This window comes from Hemicordylus capensis, chromosome 1 (genome assembly GCF_027244095.1).
Source record: "Hemicordylus capensis ecotype Gifberg chromosome 1, rHemCap1.1.pri, whole genome shotgun sequence".
NCBI lineage: Eukaryota > Metazoa > Chordata > Lepidosauria > Squamata > Cordylidae > Hemicordylus > Hemicordylus capensis.
Genome location: NC_069657.1, coordinates 158,570,200 through 158,593,796, shown reverse-complemented (window position 1 = coordinate 158,593,796; position 23,597 = coordinate 158,570,200). Strand labels below are relative to the sequence as shown.

Here is a 23,597-nt window from a genome sequence, read left to right as displayed (position 1 = left end):
GTTCTAAAAACATACATTCTTTAAAGTGAATTCCCCCCCTCTTTTGATCATTAAAGTGTTGTTTTTTTAAACGACAACTTGGTCTCTGTTTCACTCACAGGTTTTCAGCATGTTTCTCGAAACACTGGTAGACTTCATAATTATTCACAAGGATGATCTGCAGGATTGGCTCTTTGTCCTCCTGACACAGTTACTCAAGAAGATGGGAGCTGACTTGCTGGGATCAGTGCAGGCAAAAGTGCAGAAAGCTCTGGATGTAACAAGGTAGCATGTCTGCACTCAACAATGGGTAGCTTGTGAAGCTGCCTGCAATGTTGCTTCCTCTTTTTCTCAGTGTGTGTCTTAGACATAGCATCTCATATATTTAATGAAAAATGCTCTTTACTTTCTGTTGATATGTGAGGAGACCCAACTGGTTATTTTAAAACCAGTGTCTAGTTTTAAGATTTAACTTGTCCCGAGAGCAATGACATTACAACAGTTAAGATAAAATCACAGCTCTTCTTTCTTTCAGGAGGCATGCCAGTTTTTCAGCAGTCAGTAGTTGGGCCTAGTGGTTTTAGATTATATAACCTTGTAGATGTCCATCAAACATTACTACTGTGCAACTTTCTTCCTTTCAAGAGAAGAAAGGAAATTGCATGAAAATTTGTACTTTTTGCAATCCTGGGATAGATGTTGTGGGAAAAGAAAAGAAGAAGAGAGGAAGGGAGCATAACTGCTCAGTTCTTTTTCTCTGTTACCTTGGTTTTTGATTATATACTGGATCTGCATCTTGAGTTGTGCAAACATCTTGTAACAGAATTTGTTGCCATGCATCTTTTTTTTTCTGTCCACCCTAGGGATTCTTTTCCATTTGATCAGCAGTTTAATATTTTGATGAGATTTATTGTAGATCAAACCCAAACACCAAACCTTAAGGTAAGTATGGCATTTGCAATTTCATTGGGGAGTGCTTATATTTAAAAGCAAAATGAAGCATAAAAGTTGGCTTTAGAGAAGTAGGAAATGTGGTCCTGCTCTTATGGTTATTTCAAGGGCTTTCAGGAAATCTAGAATTGACCTTTATAGCAAGTAATGCCTTATAAATTGTCTGATATGAGAAGGGAAGAAGTTTGATATTTATGGAACTGGTCTTCCTTCTTACCTGTTCAAATATTCTACTCACTAGGTAAAAGTGGCAATCCTGAAGTACATTGAGTCCTTGGCCAGACAGATGGACCCAACAGATTTTGTAAACTCCAGCGAGGCAAAACTTGCTGTTTCTAGGATTATCACGTGGACAACCGAACCAAAGAGCTCAGATGTGAGAAAAGTGAGTTGCAGTGATGAGAGGGGATAATGGACAGAGCACATATTCCTTGGATCCATTTAAAACATGCTCCAGTGACCAGTGCAAAACTGGACCAATAAAAGCATTGATTTTTGAAATACTTAAATCTGAATCTGTCACTTGAGATAAACATTAAGACTACTAGATGTAATTTTGGTCTTGTATAGCATAGCTGTTGGACAGCAGGAAAATAATGAGCAATTTGATTTTTTCTCTTTGGGCTTTTGCTTTCAGCACAGTTCAGAAGCAAGAACAGTTTCTTTCAGCACTATGTTCAAAAGCGCATATTATAAATTTACCCTCGCATCTTATTAGCCTTTTATCTATCAAATAGACAGAAGGCCTAGTTAGCATATGCTAAAAGATGGTTACAGGAGGCCCTTGAATATTGTGAGGGTTACAAGCGTTACCAAAGCTGAAACTGTGATAATTGAAACTTCAACCTAACTTGAATAAAGGGGGTAGGTTCTTGGAGAACTTGCACTTTAATTTCTCTGTGTGTGTCTCTGCCTGCTGAGGTTATCCCACCCCCATCAGTAAGGGAAAGGGAAGTGGGTTACTTTACTGGATTCTTCCTCTCCACCTATGGGTGTCTCTCAGACTTTCATGACCCTCCTTCAGCCCTCAAGTTCTCCTCCTCAGCCTCTCCCTGCTGTCTGTTCCCTCTTCCCTGTCTGATTCTTTCTGTTCCTCCTCAAGTCCAGTCCTGTCTGTTCACACTGTCCTCAAATCGCTCCCACCTGCGTTCCTTTCCAACCCATGCCTGGAAAAAAGCAGCTTTTCCTCTGCTTGTGACAAATGGAAGAGGGGAGTGGCAGGACAGCAGGCTGGACAAACTCCTGGCCAGTCATCTGCTTCATCTGCTTGCAGCTGTGGAGCCTTTGGAAGCCATGTGGAGTCTTCCTGGTGAGTGAGGAGCTCAGCTTCCTGAGACCTTATGTGTTAGGCATCCATGAAGGCATTTTTCTTCCTCTCCCACTAGTTCAGTTAGGGGGTAGTTAAAGGAATTTTCCTAACTGGAAAACCTCAAATGACTGAAACTATCGCTGTGATAACAGAATTGACATACACAGAGGTTGCTTGTGAATGGGCTAAGTCATAGGAAATGAAACCCTGACATTTGAGGGCCTCTTGTAGTGTTGCACCCAGCAGGAGTTGAGAGATCTATGTCACCAGCAACATTTGAGCTCCTAATGGATCTTACAAGATTCTACGCATGATGCTCTAGACCAGGGCTGCACAGCTTTGGCCCTCCAGCTGTTGTTGGACTTCAACTCCCGTCAGTTGAAAGGACACTAACTCCCTTCAACTGGACTCAGTCATAGTCAGGGATTAACAATCCCTTTCATGCACTCATCATCTAAGGGTCCAACTGCCTTCCTGGTAGGTTTTCTGCTTCTGATATATTTAAAGAGGTTTTTGTTATTCCCTTGACACTTCTAGTTATATGCCCCTCAAACTCTTTTATTTTCTGCTGCTGGAGGAGGACATCTCACGTGGGTTATCCTTTCCACATGTTCCAGAGGCAGAGCTATGCTAAACAGGTAGCGAAGCTTTAAAAGCCTGGGAAGGATAATCCGGTCCAGTTCCTTTTGTCCTGTGTGTAGCTCCAGAGACAGCCTTTTTCTCTCTCCTCATCAAAAGCCTTGCTCTTCTTTTTTCTCATTCAATCTCTCCACAGCTATCACTTATTTTCTTATTGCCTCCTTGCATTTCTTTTGCCAGAGGTTGTTCCCTTCTGTTCTCTTCACTGGGCAGGACTTTCATTTTCTGAAGGAAGTCTTCTTCCCTTGTATAGCTTCTCTGACTCTAATTGTTAGCCATACTGACATCCTCCTGAACTTGGTGGTACCTTTCCTCCTCCTTGGTATACATTCCAACTGAGCTTCTATTATTGTGGTTTTAAATAAGTTCCATGCTTTCTGGAGGGATTTTACTCTCCTGACTTTCCCTTTTAGCTTCCTTTTTATCAGGCCCTCATTTTTGAGAAGTTTCCTCTTCTGAAGTCCAACACATCTGTGTTGGACTTCCTTGGCAATGCTCCACTTACATATAAGCTGAATCGGATCACACTGTATACAGTGGTGCTACTCTACCCCCAATCTTCCCCTCCCTGTGCTTTCTGTACAGTTTGTATCCCGGAATAACACTGTCCCACGGGTCCTCACCATTCCACCAGGTTTCCGTTATGCCCACTATATCTGGGTTTCCACTAGCAACCAAGCACTCCAGCTCACTCAACTTGGCTTGGTGGCCTCTGGCATTGGTATATAAACACCTATACGCCGATTCTCTTACCTGGCGTTGGTGTGTGCTTATCTCCCTTACTGTCACTTCACCTTTTTTTTTACCAGCTGTCATGTGTTTCTGTCTGCTCTGCTCCTGGTTCTATTCTGTCCCATCCTGGTTTAACTGAAATGTTTGCATCTTTGCACTTTAGGGGTTTTTGCTTGCTAAACCTGATACCACACAGTTCCTATCGGCAAATCCCCAGGCATCATTTTAAATGCTTCTCTGGGACCGTTTTTGTTTTAAGCACCAGCAGTCTTGTTCAATTTTGGTTCAGCTTCAGTGTACAGGCTTCTCTTGCCTCAAAATGTATCCCAGTGCCTAACAAATTTACACCCTTCTCCCGGCACCACCATTTCATCCATGAGACCCCATCTCCACCTGTTTCATTGGCCCTGTGTGTGTAACAGGTAGCCCTACAGAGAACGCTACCCTTGTTGTCCTGGACTTCAGTATGCTACCTAGCAGTCTACATTTGGCTTCCAGGACCTCCTGACTGCATTTCCCAACATTGTTGGTACTGACGTGCACCACGATCTTGGTTTGTTAACTGGCCACAGTTTTTCAAGCACAAACATTGCAGGAAACTGGTTTATTCAAAAGCAAAAGCTTTTAATCTCTTTCCCTCATACACAAAGGAAGAGGAGGGTGAGCAGGAGCTCTCAAGCATGAGGCTCAACACAACCTTTTCCCATGACAGTCCTGCTATCATATGGGCCTCTTTATCATAGGAAAGCGAGAGATGAGAGTAGCTTATTTGTCAGTGAGATGAAACTATACAGTGATGTCTGTATTTTTAAATTGTTCTAATTGTGGCTATGTTTTAATGGTTTTCTTAGATTATTCAATGCCCAGGGACTTTTTCTATGGGTGTTACACAAATGTAAGAAATGATAACAACTATATTTTTAATGAGCTCTGGGAAGTTCTCAGCTCTGCCATTGGGTGTCATCGTTGCTACACTCAAGGCAAAAGGAGGCCAATCTTAGCAACTGTCTAAATTGCTAAGGTCTGCTTAGCTTCTGCAAGTTGGCTGTATCATATGTTCGGATCATTCACTGGCACTAACAGGAAGGAGGGAGGTTCTTAACTATCCCTCCCACTTGAGCTCAAAAACTAGAAATAAGTTCTACTGTGAGAAAAGGTGATCAGGAAGGGGTTTGAAGGAGATAATCACTAGGTGTAGAAAGAGTTAAACACAGGCCCACTGTCCACTGATTTCCTGTACAAATATCTCCTGGCCCAATCATGATACCTATCTATGTTTCCTGGTAACGTTCAGGTCTGCCCTTCTAGACTCAAACAATGCAGTGGCCCAGTTCAGACATTGCGTGTAATCATGATTTATTCCAGGCTCCACATGGCATCGTCTAGCCTTTGGCAATTATACCCCAACTTCAGATCCTGGCTTGTTTATAAACTCTGTTCACCATGACAAATTCTGGCTTTTTCTAAACCAGAATCAGAAGTAAAAACCCTTCCTCATGCATATGCCTATGGCTAGGAGACAGAGCCCAGATTAAACTGTGGTTCAACATCACTGTTGAGCCAGGCAAGTCTGTGGAGTTCCATAAATTTTCTTCAATTTTCTTTAAAATTCAGAACTTGTGCAGGTGTTGAGTCAGAGAGGAAGGGCATGCCGAGAGAGGCTGCTTTATCTATTCTGCTCTGGTCATTTTCCATCTTAAAATCATCTTCTCCAAGCTGCTGCTTCATCAGTGGGGGGAGGAGGGCTTTATTTTTTGTTTTACACCTGCTTGACACATTCTAGGACTTCTCAGATGTTTTGAAAGCAGATTATGAGACTGAGTCTAGGTGAGCACTGTCATAACTGAAGCCCTACTGGAAGTCAGTGAGGAAGTGATGAGAGATAGTGATGGATTTAAAAATCAGGGAGATTAAATGCTCTTTTAAAGATTCTTTAACCTAGGAAATCCTGTAGCCTTTGGGATGATTTTTTTAAGCATAAGGAGCATTGCTCAGACCTTATTGGTGAACATTCCTCTTTTTCATGCCACATTGGTGAATGTGCAGTCTAACTCAGTGTGGAGCCAAGCCTCTGATTATGTCCCCCCAAGGCAGTTCAGTGTTCAGTTCACTCTAGGTATGCATGTGAACTTTTGTTACTTAAAAAGTCATTTCTGTCTTAAGAATTTTCAGCAACTCAAATCAACCTCTCAAGGTTCAGGCCAGGGGCGTAGCAAGGTTGGAGTGGGCCCAGAGACAAGATTTTAAAATGCCCCCCCTCACTGAAGCTCAGCTCATGAAGTAAAGAAATCTTAAATGAGGCTCTCTCTCTCTCTCTCTCTCTCTCTCTCTCTCTCTCTCTCGCTCGCTCTCTCCTATGTGCCACAATAGAGCATCAACCTAAATTATTTTTTTAAAGATTTTGTAAATTATGGACGATGCAAGTCATTTAATGGTACTAGAGAAAGACATGCTGTTCTGGTAGCTCCAGGTCTTAACACTCACATCAATTTCGGAGGATGAATATGACTGAAAGAAGCCCAGGCGGGTGGGTGGCTGGGGGAGTCAGTCATGTGACTTGCCTCTGGGGGGGCCCCCAAGGCAGTGGGCCCCCAGACAACTGTCTCCCCTTGCCCTATTATAGTTACACCCCTGGTTCAGGCATTTTATTTTGCCTACAAAATAAGTATTTTGCCTATTTTTGATATTAAATTATCTGTAAGGAAGACTTTTGCCAGCCTCTGTTTAAAAATTTAAAAAAGTTCTGATACCATGTGTTAGAGGCTGTATATATTCCTTTTATAAAAGATTGTGTTGCTGCATGGGGGAGGGGGGAATTGAAGAGACCATTCTGGAAAGTGTGGGAGGTGTCATCTTGAAGAACAGAACCCACTCAACAAATTGTAGATCTGGGGTGTGATCCGTTGAATCCATTAGGCTTCCTACGTGGAAGCCTCTCAATGTGGAATATCACAGCTCCTCTCGGCGCTTACGCCCCGCCCCACGTGACCACGTGGCTATTTAAGGTGGGAGGAAGCACCAGCTCTTCAGTTCCTTTGCAACCACCGTAGGGATTGGTTCTTTGGTTTCTATGGCTCCTCGTTCTGGTTCCTTGCATTCTGCGTGAATTCTTTAGGAAAAGAAAATGCTTTTAAATGGTTAAGTCAGCTTAAGAAGTCCAAATTTACTGCAAAGATTTCCTCTTCTTCTTCTGCTTCTATGGCTTATGCATCAAAAACAAAACCCTTCATTTGGCCTTGCTCCAGTTTTAGACAGCAGGACCACAGGGATTATAGAAAAACTTATTAACCATATACCAAGCAGCATTACCTGCAGAAGAACAAATACAACCAAGGCCAACGGAACAAACAAGCAGAGGCCCCAAAACAGCGTCTTTGAGGCTACCAACAGCCCATCTCACATGCATACATCACAGACACATTGCTAACATCAGCCTTCCCCAATACCGGAGGACAGAATATGATTGCCTGCAACACCTATTGGGCACCATAACCATCAGCAACATCAAACTGGCGAGCCATGCCCAAGCATGGCACCACATAACATCAGACCGATGGGTGTTGAAGTTAATCTCTTCAGGCTAAGAGAGCAGTTGTCCCACTGTGATGGTGTCATGGCCCAGACCTCTGAGTCAGAAGAGTTAGAGGAGGAGCAGGAGAATTTGGTTGGGAGAGCAGGCTCAGAAGCACAGCAGGAGGATTTGGCTGTAAGAACAGACTCTGAAGCTGAGGTAGAACGGCAGCAGACAGGGGAATCTGAACAGCTGGCAGAGATGAGGGCTGAGGAGACTGATCAGGAGGAAGCTGGAATTTCACCTGAGTTAAGAAGACGTCGCAAGAGAAAGGCTCAGTGGGAGACACTCAGGCGTAAGATCTCACGGGAGAGGGAATAGAAATGCTGAGTCAGGACAGCCTGATTGGCTGCCGGTTATCTCGAGCCCTATATCAAGCAAATGCTGTTCCTGAAATGGTACTGTCAGCAACGTTGCCTACTGCAGACAGTGTTCCTCGTGCTTATAATTGTTCAACCTTTTTTGTTTCAGCCTTTCCTTGTTCTGTTCCTTCCTTGCTCCTTTATTTCAGTTATTGCTCAGATATTGTAGATATCGTACCTAGTTTAGTTTCAAGGGGACTTAATTTTTCTACTACTTTATCTTTGAAAGTCATCCTTCGCTTTCATCCGTGCAGCTAAGCTGCTACTTTCTTATCTACAGAATTTCTATCTTGACTCACTGAAGTGGAGCGACCATAAATCCTGTCGGGTCAGCCGTGCCAACATATTTACAACAGATGGGCACAGAGGCAGGAAGGGTTCTGCTCCCACTACTTTCAAATCCCCAAAAGGGATGGAGGGATTTGACTGATAATGGATCATCTAAGACATCTGAACAAATACGTCCATGTGAAGAAGTATTGGATGACAATGTTGCAAGACATCCTGCCACTTCCACATCAGGAGTGGTGGCTTGCAGGGTTAGACCTGCGAGGTGCTTACTTCCACATAGGGATCAGGCCTTCATGCCGGAGGTTTCTGAGAGTCACAATGGGGACTGCAGTTTACCAATATTAAGTTCTACCATTTGGCCTCTGCACTGCCCTGCGTGTATTCACCAAGTGCATGGTAGTTGTGGTGGCCTACCTGCAGACAAAAGGACTGACGATTTACCCATATCTAGATGACTGGCTCCTGACATGAAAAGACAGAGGAGAGTGATGTTCTCAGATGCAATACTTGTTACGCCTTCTCCAGGACCTCGGGATAGAGGTCAACTGGAAAAAAATCTCACCTAAACCCAGTGACCTCAATATCGTACATAGGGGCTGTCCTGGACACACAGAAAGGAAGGCCATTCTTGCCACAAGAAAGATGCCAAGCCATTAAGGAACTGGTTCATCAGTTCCAGGCCAACCCAACCCAACGGGCATGGCGGATTCAGTGCCTACTAGGCCTTATGGCCTCCTGCAAGATGACAGTACAATATACTCGCCTGAAAATAAGGAAACTGCAATTATGGTTCATATCCACCTTCCGCCTAAACATAGACAGCCCCCAAAAGAGGTTGACCGTCCCTCCACAAATCCTCCAGTCATTGAGTTGGTGGACTTGAATGGACAACCTTTTAAGGGCTATCACCTTTCAACTGCAGACCCCATCTGTATGGGTGACAACAGACACTTTGCTGCAGGGTTGGGGCGGTCATTGCAGTGGCAGGGTGACTCAAGGCCAGTAGACTTGGCAACAGAGGCAATTGCATATAAATTTCCTAGAATTCTTAGCAGTTTTTCAGGCCATGAAAGGCTTTCTTCCAATGCTCAGAGGGAGAGTAGTACAGTTGCAATTAGACAATGCTACAGCAATTGCTTACCTAAACAGGCAAGGGAGGACGGTATCCAGGTCTCTGTGTGCATTGAGCGTAAAAATATGGCACCAGTGCATCAGTAATAGCATTACCCCGATAGCCATTCACATAAAAGGGACGGAGAATGTCCTAGCGGACTATTTGAGCCACTCATTCACCAGGGAAGAGCGGCACGAGTGGGAATTGAACAAATGCCTGCTACCAATATTCAGAGTTTGAGGGTTCCCCAAAATAGACTTGTTCTCAATAGCACTCAATACCAAGTGCAGCAAATACTGCTCAAGTGCAGGCCATGACCCACAATCGTTAGGAGATGCATTCCAGATGGACTGGTCACAACACCTGATGTACATGTATCCCCCTCTACCTCTGGTAGGTAGGGTAGTAGCACATATTCTGACCTTCCAGGTCAGATGCATCCTAATCACTCCATGGTGGCCTCAGCAACCATGGTTTCCACATCTACTCAAACTGTCAGGGCACATGTACAGAAGGGTTACACAGAATCAAGACCTTCTGACACAAGGAAATGGTCAAGTACGGTACCCATAGGTACCCACTCTGCAGCTTACAGCATGGAGGATAGGCTTCTGAATTAAATATTACCAAATCAAAGAAAACCTTCCACTAGAAGAAACTATGCCAGCAAATGACTAGGCCACCAATAAGGTTTTCCGACCTCTAAATGCTACTGTCTGACAGGTCCTCCTATATCTTACCTCCTTAAAGACCTTGCAACTTTTGAATGTCTCCATAAAAGTTCACTTAGCAGCTATCTCAGCTAGATACCTGGGATGGGACGGAAAGACAGTATTTTCCCACCCCAGCTGCAAAAGTTTTCTGAAAGGTCTCACTAATCTGTATCCTCCAGTGAGACAGCCACTGGAACAGTGGAGTATATCCATTGTCCTTTCAGTGCTAACAGATGTGCCCTTTGAGTCCCTGGCAACAGCTAGCCTAAAGCTGGTTTCTCTGAGGCTTTCTCTGCCTTCTTGGTGGCTATTATAACTGCCCACAGGGTAAGTGAACTTACAGCCCTGAGGATGGATGTGCCTTATGCACGCTTTTACCCAGATAAAGTTCTGCTGCGTCCTGACATTACTTTTCTACCAAAAGTGGTGACAGACTTTAACATAAAGCAAGATATCGTGCTACCTACCTTCTTCAGCTCTCCTAGCACGGCTCTTGAAAAGGCCCTGCACTCCCTGGATGTCAGAAGGGCTCTTGTATTCTACCTGTCAAGAACAAAGGCTATTAGAAAGACAAGGAAATTGTTCGTATCCTACAAAGGAAGGTCTGTTGGCCAGGCCATGTCTAGACAAGCGTTCTCCTACTAGCTAGTAGAAACAATCTTAATGACTTAGAGGTTACAGAAGGTTCTGCCGCCCAAGTCTATCAAGGCATATTCAACCATCTCTCCATTGTCATAACATGCACCTCCTAGAACTGAAAACAAACTTTCACAGAGTTTGTCTGAGATGTTGAATTCTTGCATTTGCCTTGGTGGCCCATTTATCTGGCATATCATTCTGAGACATTTGTAAGGTTGCCAACTGGTTCTTAGAACAGCCCTTCATGAAACATTATGCCATTGACTTGCGTTCTGCAGCAGAGGCGAATTTTGGGAGAGGTGTTCTTAAAAGGGTGTTAGAGTGACACTACTGCTCCCTCCTCCAAAAGGAGCTAACTGAACACCCATTCTAATGGATTAAACGGATCATGCTCCAGATAAACAGGTTGCTCACCTGTAACTGATGAACTGCTAGTGATCCGTTGACATCCATTAGACCCTCCTGAACCTCCCCTCTGCAGTAGTGCTCAAGACTACGTCATAGAACTCACCTATTGCTCCAAAGGTAGTCTACTGCTTTGGCGGTCTTCAGGGAACTGAAGTGCTGGTGCTTCCTCCCACCTTAAATAGCCACGTGGTCACGTGGGGTGGGGCACAAGCCCCTAGGGGAGCTGTGGAACTCCACACCAAGAGGCTTCCGCGCAGGTGCAGAACCCATTCTAATGGATGTCAACAGATCACTACCGGATCATCAGTTACAGGTGCACAACCTGTTTATTCCTCCTGCACTGTGGAAAGAGAGCAACTTGTGGAAAATAGGCCAACACTTGTTTTTCACAGTATCTATAATGTTATATCTGAAGAATTTGCTTTCTGTCTCGCTGAAAGAAATTTTCCTGTGCAGAGCATCTCTCTATTGTCATAACATGCACCTCCTAGAACTGGAAACAAACTTTCACAGAGTTTGTCTGAGATGCTGAATTCTTGCAATTCTTCACAGAGGGCAGAAAATATTTATACTAAGAAAAATTTCTCAGATGGCTACATTGCCAGGTTGTGAGGTGCAATATCCCTCATAGGTTAATTTATGATTATGAAATTAAGTAATTCATCAACTTAATGATGATATACCAAGCATTGTGTGGGTAAAATATAGGGAGCAGTCAGAAGTTTGTATAAACATACTCATATGTAAATGGAACTTTAAGATACCACTGTGCCAATACACTTGTCATAAAATGCTAATACAAGACTGAAGCGTGGGGAAAACACCCCTTCCGGAAGTCTGGGGTTTAACTGCCGTTCTGTACTTGTATATGGTAGTATATTGCTCCAAGATTCCATGTATATTTTAGGACATTTCACATACAATGCAAAAAGCCCATTTCACCTTCTTGTGCTATTTGTGCAAATGTGGGAATAATGTCTGTCTATTCATTCATTCATTCATTCATTCATTTGATTTCTACCGCCCTTCCAAAAAAGGCTCAGGGTGGTTTACACAAAGAAATAATAAATAAATAAGATGGATCCCTGTCCCCAAAGGGCCCACAATCTAAAAAGAAACATAAGATAGACACCAGCAACAGTCACTGGAGGTCCTGTGCTAGGGGTGGATAGGGTCAGTTACTCTCCCCCTGCTAAATAAAGAGAATCACCAGGTTAAAAGGTGCCTCTTTGCCAAGTTAGCAGGGGTGGAGATAGGAAGTGGAAAGGAGGTCACTTACAAGAAGAAGGAAACAACCTGGAACAATATAAAACTTATAGCAACTTTCTTGTCTTCGTACTCAGAAGCAAGTGGAGAGAAAAAAACCTTTAAAAGTATCTCTCTCATTGGTGTTTGAAAAATGATACTCTAATGCTTTTAGAATCGAAGGATCTTTTTGTTATTGAGTTTGTTTTCAAAACAACGGCCATAATGTTTTGTTTGTTAGGAATAAGATGTTCAAGAGCCACGTTGCCCAGTACATCTGTTTTGGTTTTTCAAAGAATAGATTTTTAAATAGTATGAGCATTGCTTGGCAGTTAGATTCTGGGCGGACAAAAGAACGCTCTTCCTTACACAAGACATAATTAACTTATGTAATTGACTGGCACAAGATATTGAAATTTCTTCTTTTAAAAGGAGGAGGAGGAGGATTGGATAATTTTATGGAGGAAAATTCTATTAACATGTTTCCTATAGAACCTCTATATTCAGAGGCAGCATACCTCTGAATGCAAGTTGCAGGGGACAAACAATGTAAGCCTCCCAGAAAGCAATTTGTTATGGGGCAACTGCTGGGCTAAATGAATCAGAGATTTGTGAGAGTGTACACGTGTCTAGGCCATGTCACTTATGTAATACTACAGTTTTCAACAGAAAGATGCCTAGATGGACCTACCAAACGGTCCAGACATACTCTGGAAATTCATGTGTGGTTATAATATTGCAAACCAATCTATTAGCAATAGGGCAGTGACAGGTTGTCTAATAAGCTCTCTCAAATAAATGTGTGGTGTTATTTATTTATTTATTGCATTTCTAGACCACCCCATCCAACAGCTGTGCACAACAAATTTAAAAAACATAAAAACACCATTAAAAAACCCACACTGCTGAAAACAATATAAAAACAATTTTAAAACAATTCAGAGCCATTTAAAACCAATTAAAATACTAAAAACAATTTAAAAACCTTGGAAGGCCAGGCTAAACAAACCTTGGAAGGCCAGGCCAAACAAGTAAGTTTTTAGGGCTCTGTTAAAGGCCAACAATGAGACTAGACCAGTCTGGCTGCTGCATTTCGAACTAACTGAAATTTACGAACTACGTACAAAGGCAGCCCTATGTAAAGCTCATTACAATATTCAAGCCTTGAGTTTACCAGCTGATGCACAACTATTTTGAGGTTGTCCTCTTCAAGGAATGGACGCAGCTGCCAAATCAGCTGAAGCTGATGGAAAGCACTCCTGGCCATAGCCTTCACTTGAGATACCAGGGTGAGCCCTAGATCCAAGAGCACTCCCAAGCTGTGTACTTGTTCCTTCTGGAGGAGTGTAACCCCATCCAGCATAGGAAGATCTAACTCATCCCTCAAATTCCGATCCTCCGTGATCACCTCCATCTTTCTTGGATTCAGCTTCAATTTGTTAACCCTCATTCAGCCCATTACTGCCTGTAGGCAGTCATTTAGGGAATAAATGCCATTTCATCATCATCATCATGATAAGGAGAAATAGATGTGGGTGTCATCAGCATACTGATAACACCCTGCACCAAATCTCCTGATGACCTCACCCAGCAGTTTCATGTAGATGTTAAAAAGCATTGCTGACAGAATAGAGCCCTGAGGGACTCCGTTTTGAAGAGCAACCATCGCCAAACTCCACCATCTGGAATCTGTCTGGAGTGGAATCACTGCAAAGCAGTGCCTCCTATCCCCAACTCCCCCAGGTGATCCAGAAAGATACCATGATCGATGGTATCGAACGCTGCAAAGAGATCTAAAAGCACTAACAGAGTCACACTCACCCTGTTGATTCCCTAGTAGTCATGCATCAGGCCGACCAAGGCCATCTCAACCCCATAGCCTACTCTAAAACCAGTCTGAAATGGGCCTAGATAATTGGTTTCCTCCAAAACTGCCTGGAGCTGGTTAGCCACCATTTTCGATCAGCTTGCCCAACCATGGGGATTGGAGACCAGCCTATAACTATCCATCACTGAGGGATCTAGGGAAGGCTTCTTAAGAAGCGGTCTAATCATTGCCTCCTTCAAACAAGGAGGCATCCTACCCTCCCTCAGCGATGGGTTAATCATATTAATTATGCCACCGCCAACAATTTCTCTGCTAGTTAGAAGCAGCCAAGTAGGGCAAGGATCCAGAGAACAAGTGGTAGGTTGCACCACCCCAAGCAGCTTGTCCATGTCCTCAAGTATCACAGATTGAAACTGATCCAATCTAATACTGCAAAAGGGATTGCTGGACACCATCTTAATAGACTCTGCAAAAATAGTGGAGTCCAAGTCAGCCTGAATACAAGAGATTTTGTCTGCAAAGAACCCATTAAAAACATCACAGCAGAACATAGTCCCTGGGGACTGGTTCAAAATGGAAGGAGCCTGAATCAAACTCTTCACAACTTGGGACAGCTCTGCTGAATGTGAACCTGCAGAAGCAATGTGTGCAGACCAAAATTGTTTTTTTGCTGTACATACCACTTTCGCATAAACCTTCAAATGGGCTCTGTGCTGTGTCCTGTCAATTTTGAGCCGAGTTCTCCTCCACTTGCACTCCAGTCGCCTACCTTGCTGCTTCAGACCCTGCAACTCCTCTGTATACCAAAGGGCCACTTTTAAAGCAGGTCAGAAAGAATGCTTAGGAGTGATCATGTCTACTGCTCTGGTGAGTTCCTTGTTCCAGGTTCACACCAAGGCATTGACAGAATCACTGGCAGGACCAACATTAAAACCCTCCAAGGCTTTTTGGAATCCTACTGGGTCCAGCAGCCATCCCGGGCGGACCGTCTTAATAGGTCCTCCACCCCTGCAGGGCTAGGTTGTAGCTGGGAAACCAGAGTGTGTGGCTGGCAACCTGAGTTGGTCCTGAAACAAGTTGTTAAGTAGAACACCACAGATTGATTTGCTGCCGCTTTGCTGCCTTAGAAAAGCCTTATGATTTGCGTTAACATAGCTCTTGCCTAACTCTGTAAGGTCCTTAAAACCCATTTACTGTGGAGTTAGCAAGACAGTGATTCCTGAGCCAAGTGACTTGTGGGTTGCAGTGCAAGTCACATGCTCTTCCTGTTTCAGGTGAGACAAGAAAAGGAAAACTGATGCAACTGCTTTAATTTGGAGATGTACAATTTGCTTGAAAATGCAGCTTTGGCAAAAATAACTAAAACACAAAGTGGCTTACATCCAAAGACTTGCACACAGGGAACACTTCCACATGCATTCAAAGGGGTTAGGGTGATTTTTGGCAACCTGCCCTTCCCTCTATAGCTGCCTGTGTCTCTTGAAAATACATCACTGAGAGTTGTGGGATCCTTAAGGACATATTTTTGAAAGAGACAGACAGGTGCAGAGGGAAGGGGGGATTGCTGGAAATCTCCTCTCCTCTCTGAGTGCATTCCCCATGCACAGATCTTAGCTTGGATGTAGGCCACTGCTTTTAGGTACTGCTCACTGAAAGTCTTGTGCTTGCTTCTATTAAATCCTGTCCCCTTTCCTATTTGTTGAACTCAGACTATGCATAGTTGGGTAGGTGAGGATATGCCAGCTAGACCAACAGCAACATCATCTGGTCCTGGTGAAGGAAACTTGGAAGAGAAATGTAAACAGGTAGATTAAAAGTAGTGCACACTAATCATAAGACATTACTCTCTGTTTTGCAGTCTAGAGTTCTAATCTGGTCTAGATCTGTGGAGAGAAATGGACTGAGGGCCTGAAAAAAATGCAGTGGTGACTGCATGTGTATAATAACTTAATATATATCTGTTTTCATTGTCAAGCTTGAATTAGTTGTCTGAGACTGAGCTTAAAGAGAGTCTGTCATTAGTTGCAATGTCCGATGAGCTGATATCTCAAGAATGGGTGGGAAATGACTGAAAGCTCCCAATCTAGACGTGGGGTGTGCCTACTGCACGCAGCATACATGCCCTTTGGATATTAGCCCAACACAGCTCCTCCCTGTTACAGGAGACAAAGGCAAAAGGATACCTGTCTACATAAATGGTTGTATCAAAGTGCTTACACCCTTCTCCTCTGGCATTTAAAGAATGATATATGCAATTGGGCCCTTTGCTTGAGAGAGTTTTGGGTTCAGCTGGATGCCAATGGAATGTTCCTGAGGAGGGAAATAAACCTGCATTAGAAATGAGTAGTAGCTGTTTGGAACCACCGATACAGCTGCCAAAGAATAAAAGAGCAGTGGTTACACTGTGACCCAAACTCTGTTCAGAAATTGCCTGGTTTAGGAATAGGAGGATTGAGCACTTTAAACATGGGACAGGGGCCTGGAGACACTTCTAGAACTCTACAAACTTGAGACCTTGCTTGCCCACTTGCACTACCAACTTGCATGTAAGTTTCCCTAACTAAACTAATACTGTCTGCTCTGGGATCCGCATGCTTTTTCTGAGTGCTGATATGTTTTGGCATGATTCCTCACTTTTCTTCACTGTGTTGGCTATTATTTTCTTGGACATTGATTTGTGAAAATATTTTCAATTCAGAGGATGTTATTTTGATGAACATTCTAAGGTTCTGTAGGGCAGGATGGACAGGAGTGCAGTTTTTCTTTCTGGGTACAGTACAGACACATCCCCTACCCAGTTGTGGAAAGTCCTTTGGTCAGAAGGGAAAGGGCCTAATTTGTGTTTTCTGGAGAAGGCTTTTATCCAGCAAAAATAGTTCTCTCCACTCCTGTCCATCCTGCCTTACAGCATTTTACTGTTTATGGACCATGTTTGGTAAGCACAAGGATAATTGTTTGTAGGCTAGATTCTCAATATACCTCCACACAGCCAGAAAAATTGTACCCAGGACAGACTTTGTGCCATATATAAACAGAGAAGAACTAGACGATTGGATGCTGACGATGGCAATGGCCATGAATTTTCTTAGTGCAAACTTCAGCAGCTGCTTACAAGTCTAAAATCTTCCCCATGTGTACTAAATACATACAGTAAAATGGGCAAATGCTGGCTGACAGTATACTTAAGGACATGCTAGTCAGAATCTGCAGTTAATATGTTGAAACAGTGGAAATGCTTTTAGAATTGCAGTCAGTGACTCACATTAGGGATGTGCTCGGAACGCGATTTGGCATCTGACTCTCAGCACAATCCCTTTAAAATGGAGGACTCAGACAGTCCCTTTAACATGGAGGAGAGCAGTTCTATACCTACTCCTCCTCCACTTGCCACCACTTCGTAATTGCAGTACCCCTCTCAGGTATGATTGCGCGCCATCAAGGCGTCTCCCAGCTGCCCCTGTGCGACACTGGCATGCCCATGGCCTCCATGTATGTGCGGCAGCTATTTGTGCCGGCATTGCGCAGGGGCAGCTGGGAGACACCCCACCGGCATGCAGTCATAGGTGGGGGGAGTATCACGATTATGGAAATGACAGCAAGCAGAGGAGGAGGCATGGATCTGCTCTCCTCCATGTTAAAGGGGCTGTGTGAGCCTTTGGTTTTAAAGGGTTTGTGCAGCAATTCGGATGCCAAATCACGTTTTGAGCACATCCCTAACTCACATTCTGTGCAGCATTAGTAGAATGGAGCATGCCTGCAGAAATGCTGTCCCAGGGCTCAGACAGCATGTTGCTGAGCAACCAAATGTATATGGAAGGGGAAAGATTTTCACTGCTCCTTTCTCCCTCACAAGTACCCTTTGGCTTCAGAAATATGTTCCTGAGGGTTGCATAGGCCTGAGGGACATATTTCTGAAGCCAAAAAATACTTCTGGAGGGGAGGAGAAAGCAGTGAAAATCTCTTCCCGCTCCCTCCTCTGTGCACATTTGGCTGAGCTCCAAAACAGTGTTTCTGCAGGCATGCTGCTCTGATCTGCCATGCTGATATAAAGAATATGAGCCACCAAATGTATGAGTGTTTCAAAAAAATTGGGTATATCCTTCAAATTAGATTGTTACTCAGACTTCACGAGCAAAGTGTACAATGCAACAGTGGATGACAGCATCTTGTTGATGCACAAGATGCAGATTTGGAGGTCAGCTTTTTAAAAAGCCTTACGTTTCACAGGGATTCGTAACTTTGTGGAGCATTGTACCACACTACATATGGACTTCTACTAGGAAGCAATTCACCACTTTATCTATATAGTTATTCAATTTACATTCTTTTCATGTGGTCTTGGATTTATTCCAAAGTAGCCCCCTCTTTGACCACTCCTGGAAATAGAATGCTGGGCTTGATAGATTTTTAGCCTAATCCATCATGGCAGTTCTTTTATTCTTAAGCAATAAGGCTCCATAGATGAAAGAATAGGCATTTCATTAGTATTTGTATTGATTGTGATTCTTGCAATGTCTCTATGGGTTGATCTCAACAGTTCTTCATTGTTGCATATAAAAATGTATTATACTCTTGTGGATGCTATCCATATCTAATTGAATTCTGTAGCAAAACACCAGTTTTAATGGGTCCAGTTTGGAATTGTTGCTGTTAAGTAGAGATGTGCAAATTGATTTGAGCTTGAATTGATGAGCTCAAAATGGGCAGTTTCAGGCTCAAAACAAAATACTCTTAAAGTAAAGGACCTATTTTGAGCTTGAAACAAAACAGCCCCGTTTTGACTTGGAACCTTTTGATTTTGAGCACCATTTTGAGGCCTATTTTTCCAGGGAGAGCTGGTCTACCAAATGCAGTTGGTGGATAGACCAGTCCTCTGAGGCGGGCCAATGTGCTAGGTCTGGGGTGGAGGGCTGGTCTACCCGCTGATCCCAATCAGTAAACCAGCTCTCCCCAGAAAAACAGCTCTGGATTTAGCGCATCAGCCCGCCTTAGAAGAGTAGTCTACCCGCCAACCCCAATTAGAAGTTTTTCCCTGGAAAAACAGGCCTCAAAATGGTGATCAAAACATGCAAAACATTTCGAGTATTTTGAGGCTGATTCATTGAAACAGCTGGCTTTGGCTGCTGTTTCAGCAAATTGATTTGAAGATTTTGCTGTTTGTTTCAGCTCAGAATGAATAGCAAAATCTATTTTGTGCTCATCCCTACTGTTAAGACCCTCCCCTGGGATATAGGCTATAACTGAATTATGTTAATTGTTGTGATACTAATTGACTTTATCTTTTTCTTACTAGGCAGCACAGATAGTCCTGATTTCTCTGTTTGAACTGAACACTCCTGAGTTTACCATGTTACTTGGTGCCTTGCCAAAAACATTCCAGGACGGTGCTACCAGACTACTACACAACCACCTCAAGAACTCCAGTAACACGAGTGTGGTGAGACTTATGCAGCTGTTCCCTAGACAGCAACTGGAAGCATTAACTTATCTGTTAACTTTTGATATGTGCAGTGGCACATCTGTTCTAAAAATGTGCAGCCTTGCTTATGGGAAGGTATAAACTTGACCTTTGACAAATTGATGCCATCGTTATTATTAATATATGTAATATCTCTATATATAATACTAAAGTCACACCTCACAGTACTTTACCAAAAGGAGGTAACAGAACAGAAGCACTGTGGTGACTGGGTAGTGGGATTCCATATGCAGATAGGGAAGAGGAGCAGGTAGGGGGCGAGTGAGTGAGTGAGTGGCCAGTGGTGGGGAGGCAGCGAGTGAGCAGTGGGGAGGAGGTGAGGGGGCAAGCAAGCAGCAAGGAGAGACGAGCAAGTGGCAGGGAGGGGATGAGTGGACGAGCAAGTGGCGGGGAGGGGGTGGGTGAGTGAGCATGCGGCGGGGAGGGGGTGAGTGAGAGCATGCAGTGGGGAGGGGTGAGTGAGCAAGCAGGGAGTGAGAGAGAGAGCAGCAGAAAGGGGATGAGCAAGCAGCGAGGAGGGCCGAGTGAGCATGCGGCGAAGAAGGAGTGAGTGAGCAGGGAGTGAGAGAGCAAGCAGCAGGAAGGCGGGGAGTGAGAGCACATGTGTTGGGGAGGGGGCAAGTGAGAGAGAGAGAGCAGGGAGTGAGAGAGTGAGTGGTGGAGAGGGAGTGAGTGAGCAAGCGAGCGGCAGGGAGAGAGTGATTGAGTGAGCGGTGGGGAGGGGGTGAGTGAGAGTGAGTGGCTGACACTGAGCAATAAAGTAGAGGCTGTGGTGGCTGGGGGCAAGGAGAGCAACAAAGTCCTACCACACAGATGATCTGTGCAGGTTCAGCTATACATAAAGCAACTAGCCTTTTCATTGTCCACAAATATAGGCTAATTAGTTCTGTGTGTTTTTCTGAGAGGCTTGGCATTGCCTAGAGCTCTGAAAGCACATAAAACTAGAAAATGATAGAAGAAGTTGCCACTTGGTTAAAACTTAGTCAAGTAAATGCATGTGCTTAACAGACAAGCTAGTAGTGGGAATGGATTTTACTCTAGTCACATGGTTTTTTAATTAGCACAAAGTGGCATCACCCTTGACTTTTCCCTCTTCCTGTGACATGCTATTTTCTCCCTTATCTTTCTCTCCTTGCTTGTGTATTAGGGTTCTCCTAGCAATACAGTTGGTCGAACTCCTTCACGGCATCCTAGCAGCAGAACGAGCCCCTTAACTTCACCTACCAACTGTTCTCATGGAGGACTGTCTCCAAGGTAATACTGTAGTTCAGTTAAAAGATTGACAAAAATATGAAAGACTTTCTGCATGAAACATGTTTAGAATGTATCTCTTCAAAAACAACACTAAGGCAACGATGTCACATAAACTATGGACTTGATCCACTTGGAAAGCAAAGCAGGAAAAGAAGTAAAAATTGAAATTTGTCTTTGTATGCCAGCTTCTCCACATAATACTAAATCTGTGCTTTTTATTTTCATGTCTAAGAGGTGGGAACAGATGTGACAGCATTTACATATTTGAATTGCAAGTACATATATACACACACTTAACCTTGTATTACAGGTTGTTTGTATAAAGGAGATTAGTTTACAAGGTTATCCTGCTTTGCTGTTCAATCAGAAGATAATCACATATTGCCAAGTGTCTTTCTAGAAAGGAAGAGGGAGAGTTTGGTAGTATGTTGACAAACAGTGTTGTATTGGTTTTGTTTTCTTATCTGGTATGTTGCTTAAGATTAAACTGAGCTCTGCACAAAGAACTGAAAAAGATGAGTCCCTGCTTGAAAGCTTATGATGCTGTATTGACACAACACAAGAGGGGAGGATAAGGTGGACAGGAAGGAAGACTGGATTGTGCAAGGATTGTTACAGGTTGAGTATCACTTATCTGGACTGCTTGGGACCGGATAAGTTCCTCATTTTGGACTTTTCCTGATTTTGGAATCATCCATAAATACATACAGTGAGGTGGAACTCTCACGAGAGAGCACGAGAGTTCTAGCAGAAAAAAACAATGGCAGCGAGGAGGTGGGCGAGTAGAGGAGGCTAACGGAGGAGGCACCGGCAGGACCGCCCAGCTGAGGGAGGTGGTGGGACGGCCCTGGCCCTCAGGAAGGCGGCTTGATCGCATTTTAAAAGCAAGCTGAATTGTGGTTTGGGGGGGGGGGTTGCGGCGTGGTGTCTGGATTTTAGAGCATTCCGGATTTTGGATGTCTGGATAAGGGGTACTCTACCTGTATATTGCTTCTAGCAGGAAATCCTTTTATGGGTGTGATACACATTTTGACCGAAAAGTGATCCAAAAAGAGGATGGTGGTAGAATTTCCAGATAGATAGATAGATAGGTAGATAGATTTAACTTGGTACTTTACCCAGACAAAATCTGAATTGGTAAGAACTTTAGAGATAGAAGGGAGGTCGTCTTGTTAGTGTCCAGCATTTTTTAAAAAAAGGAAATGGCTAGATGAATGTTCCTCTGCTGGAGTGCTACAGTAACCTCCTTCAGATATTACACAGACCTTGGTTTAATCCTGATTCTGCAAATCCTTACTTGTTCTAAATAGAGTTTATAAATGGGTCAAGATCTGGAACCAGCTTCAGATTTTTGCTTGCTTGCAAACTCTGTTTGGAACATACTGTGACTTGCCATGATGGGACATCACAGCAGATCCTGGCTTGCTCTAAGCCCAGATTAAAAGTAGAATCCTTCCCCTTGCATGAAGTGGGGAGAGGGGAGCATGCACATTTAGGCTAGGGAACATCATGCAGAACCGGAATCAAACTCTGGTTCCATATGCATCTGAATCTGGCCAGTGAGGAAATGCTTTGCTTCAAGGCTTAATAAATAAGTAGTTTAAAATCACACAATGGCATGGGCATTGGATTGGTGAGATGAATAGTGTTGCTGAGCACTCGCCAGTAGATACCTGTAACATTTCAGTCATGTTCTCTGTGGCATTCACAATTGCAATGTGAGTGCCAAAGAATAAACCTTTCCCTGCAACATTACAGTTTAAGAAATGGGAAAATGTAATTTCCCCCTACAGAATCTTTACCTTGAGTGATACCTGGATCCTGTACAGCAGTGGAGGCAGGGGCATAGCAAAGTTAGAGAGGGTCCTGGGAGAAAAATGAAGATTGGCCTCTGCCCTCCCCTCAACCTTCTTCAGAGAGGCACAAGGGGGAGAACAAGAGGTCACCCAGCCAGTGGGTCCCACTCCCTTAGGATATTGTCCCCCCTTGTTTAGTTGTTGCTGCACCCCTGAGCAAAGGGATAACTGCACAATTGTGCCTTAAAATTGTTTTGGGAATGGTACCTACTCAAATGAGTATTGAGCAATACCAGTTTGGGTAGTCTAGCCTGATAGGATTTTAAACTACCACCACCACCACCACTCTTTAAAAAATAAAAAATAAAAAGGCCAGTGGGAGATAAGTTTGGAGGGGGAAAGTAGGCTGGGCTGTGTCTATACTTTGTATACCGTTTAATCCTAATTCTTTGTCAGCTGAATCCAAATTTTGTGTTGCAGGTAATTATGTAAATAAATGCTACTTTAGATAACTTAATCAGATAATAGGAGCTGGGTTCTTACTGTTTAACAAAAACAGAGACAGTAAAGCTCAATGAAGGTAGGGACATTTTAGTGGTTTGGGGCAGTATCAGAAACTGGAGCAATTGAGGAAATAGGGAATTGTTCAAAACCTTAGAATTTTCCTCCTAACCAAACTTTGCCTAGCTTGTTTTCAGTTCATCAGCAGAAGCTTCCCATATGCATCAAAGGCTTTGCAACAACTGAGGGCAACAAAACATGGCAACTATAGGGAGATCACAGGAAACTGAAGTCATCAGAATGCCAACTTTTTAACCAGATACTCAGTTCTGCATTTGTACAAAGTGTGGTCCAGTTCTTTGTACAGCACAGTATTTGTCATAGTACACACCCACAGGCAGACTTGTATTTTGCAGTTCTCCATCTGGGAATGGAGACACTGCAGATAAGTGTAAATAATCCAACATTTTAATCAGTGAATAGACACTGAAAAAGTCTTGCATTGCTAGAAATTAGTAGCATGGACGTTGATCTTCCCATGGAAGTTGATCTTCCCATCATGAACTGATTCTGCCTTCCTGCTCTGAATGATTTGGGGGGGGAAAGTTCTCTCATCACAGACATTCACACATGATCCTACAGTTTAAGTATAGAATCTAGAAGGTGATATTTTACTTAACATACTTTATTATGGATTTTGTTCCGTACCCATCCTAGCAGATACATGTCTCCTAGTTACGAGTATTGTTGGCATAGCATGGAAAACTTTATATGCCTTTACCTCCA

The 23,597-nt window shown here is 43.5% G+C and overlaps 1 protein-coding gene across 42 annotated transcripts in view; it reads left to right on the top strand.

Moving 5' to 3' along the window:
- The window catches only part of CLASP1 (cytoplasmic linker associated protein 1), a 314,919-nt gene that overhangs the window by 237,732 nt on the left and 53,590 nt on the right, over nt 1–23,597 (top strand). For 27 of the 42 annotated variants that reach the window (XM_053312569.1, XM_053312541.1, XM_053312433.1 and 24 more), the window contains 6 exons: nt 101–264; nt 843–921; nt 1,172–1,315; nt 15,491–15,586; nt 19,075–19,218; nt 20,408–20,514. In XM_053312569.1, coding sequence (XP_053168544.1) covers nt 101–264; nt 843–921; nt 1,172–1,315; nt 15,491–15,586; nt 19,075–19,218; nt 20,408–20,514 — 734 coding nt within the window. The remainder of the gene's footprint in view (nt 1–100; nt 265–842; nt 922–1,171; nt 1,316–15,490; nt 15,587–19,074; nt 19,219–20,407; nt 20,515–23,597) is intronic. The other 15 variants (XM_053312677.1, XM_053312671.1, XM_053312683.1 and 12 more) reach the window with 1 other exon arrangement.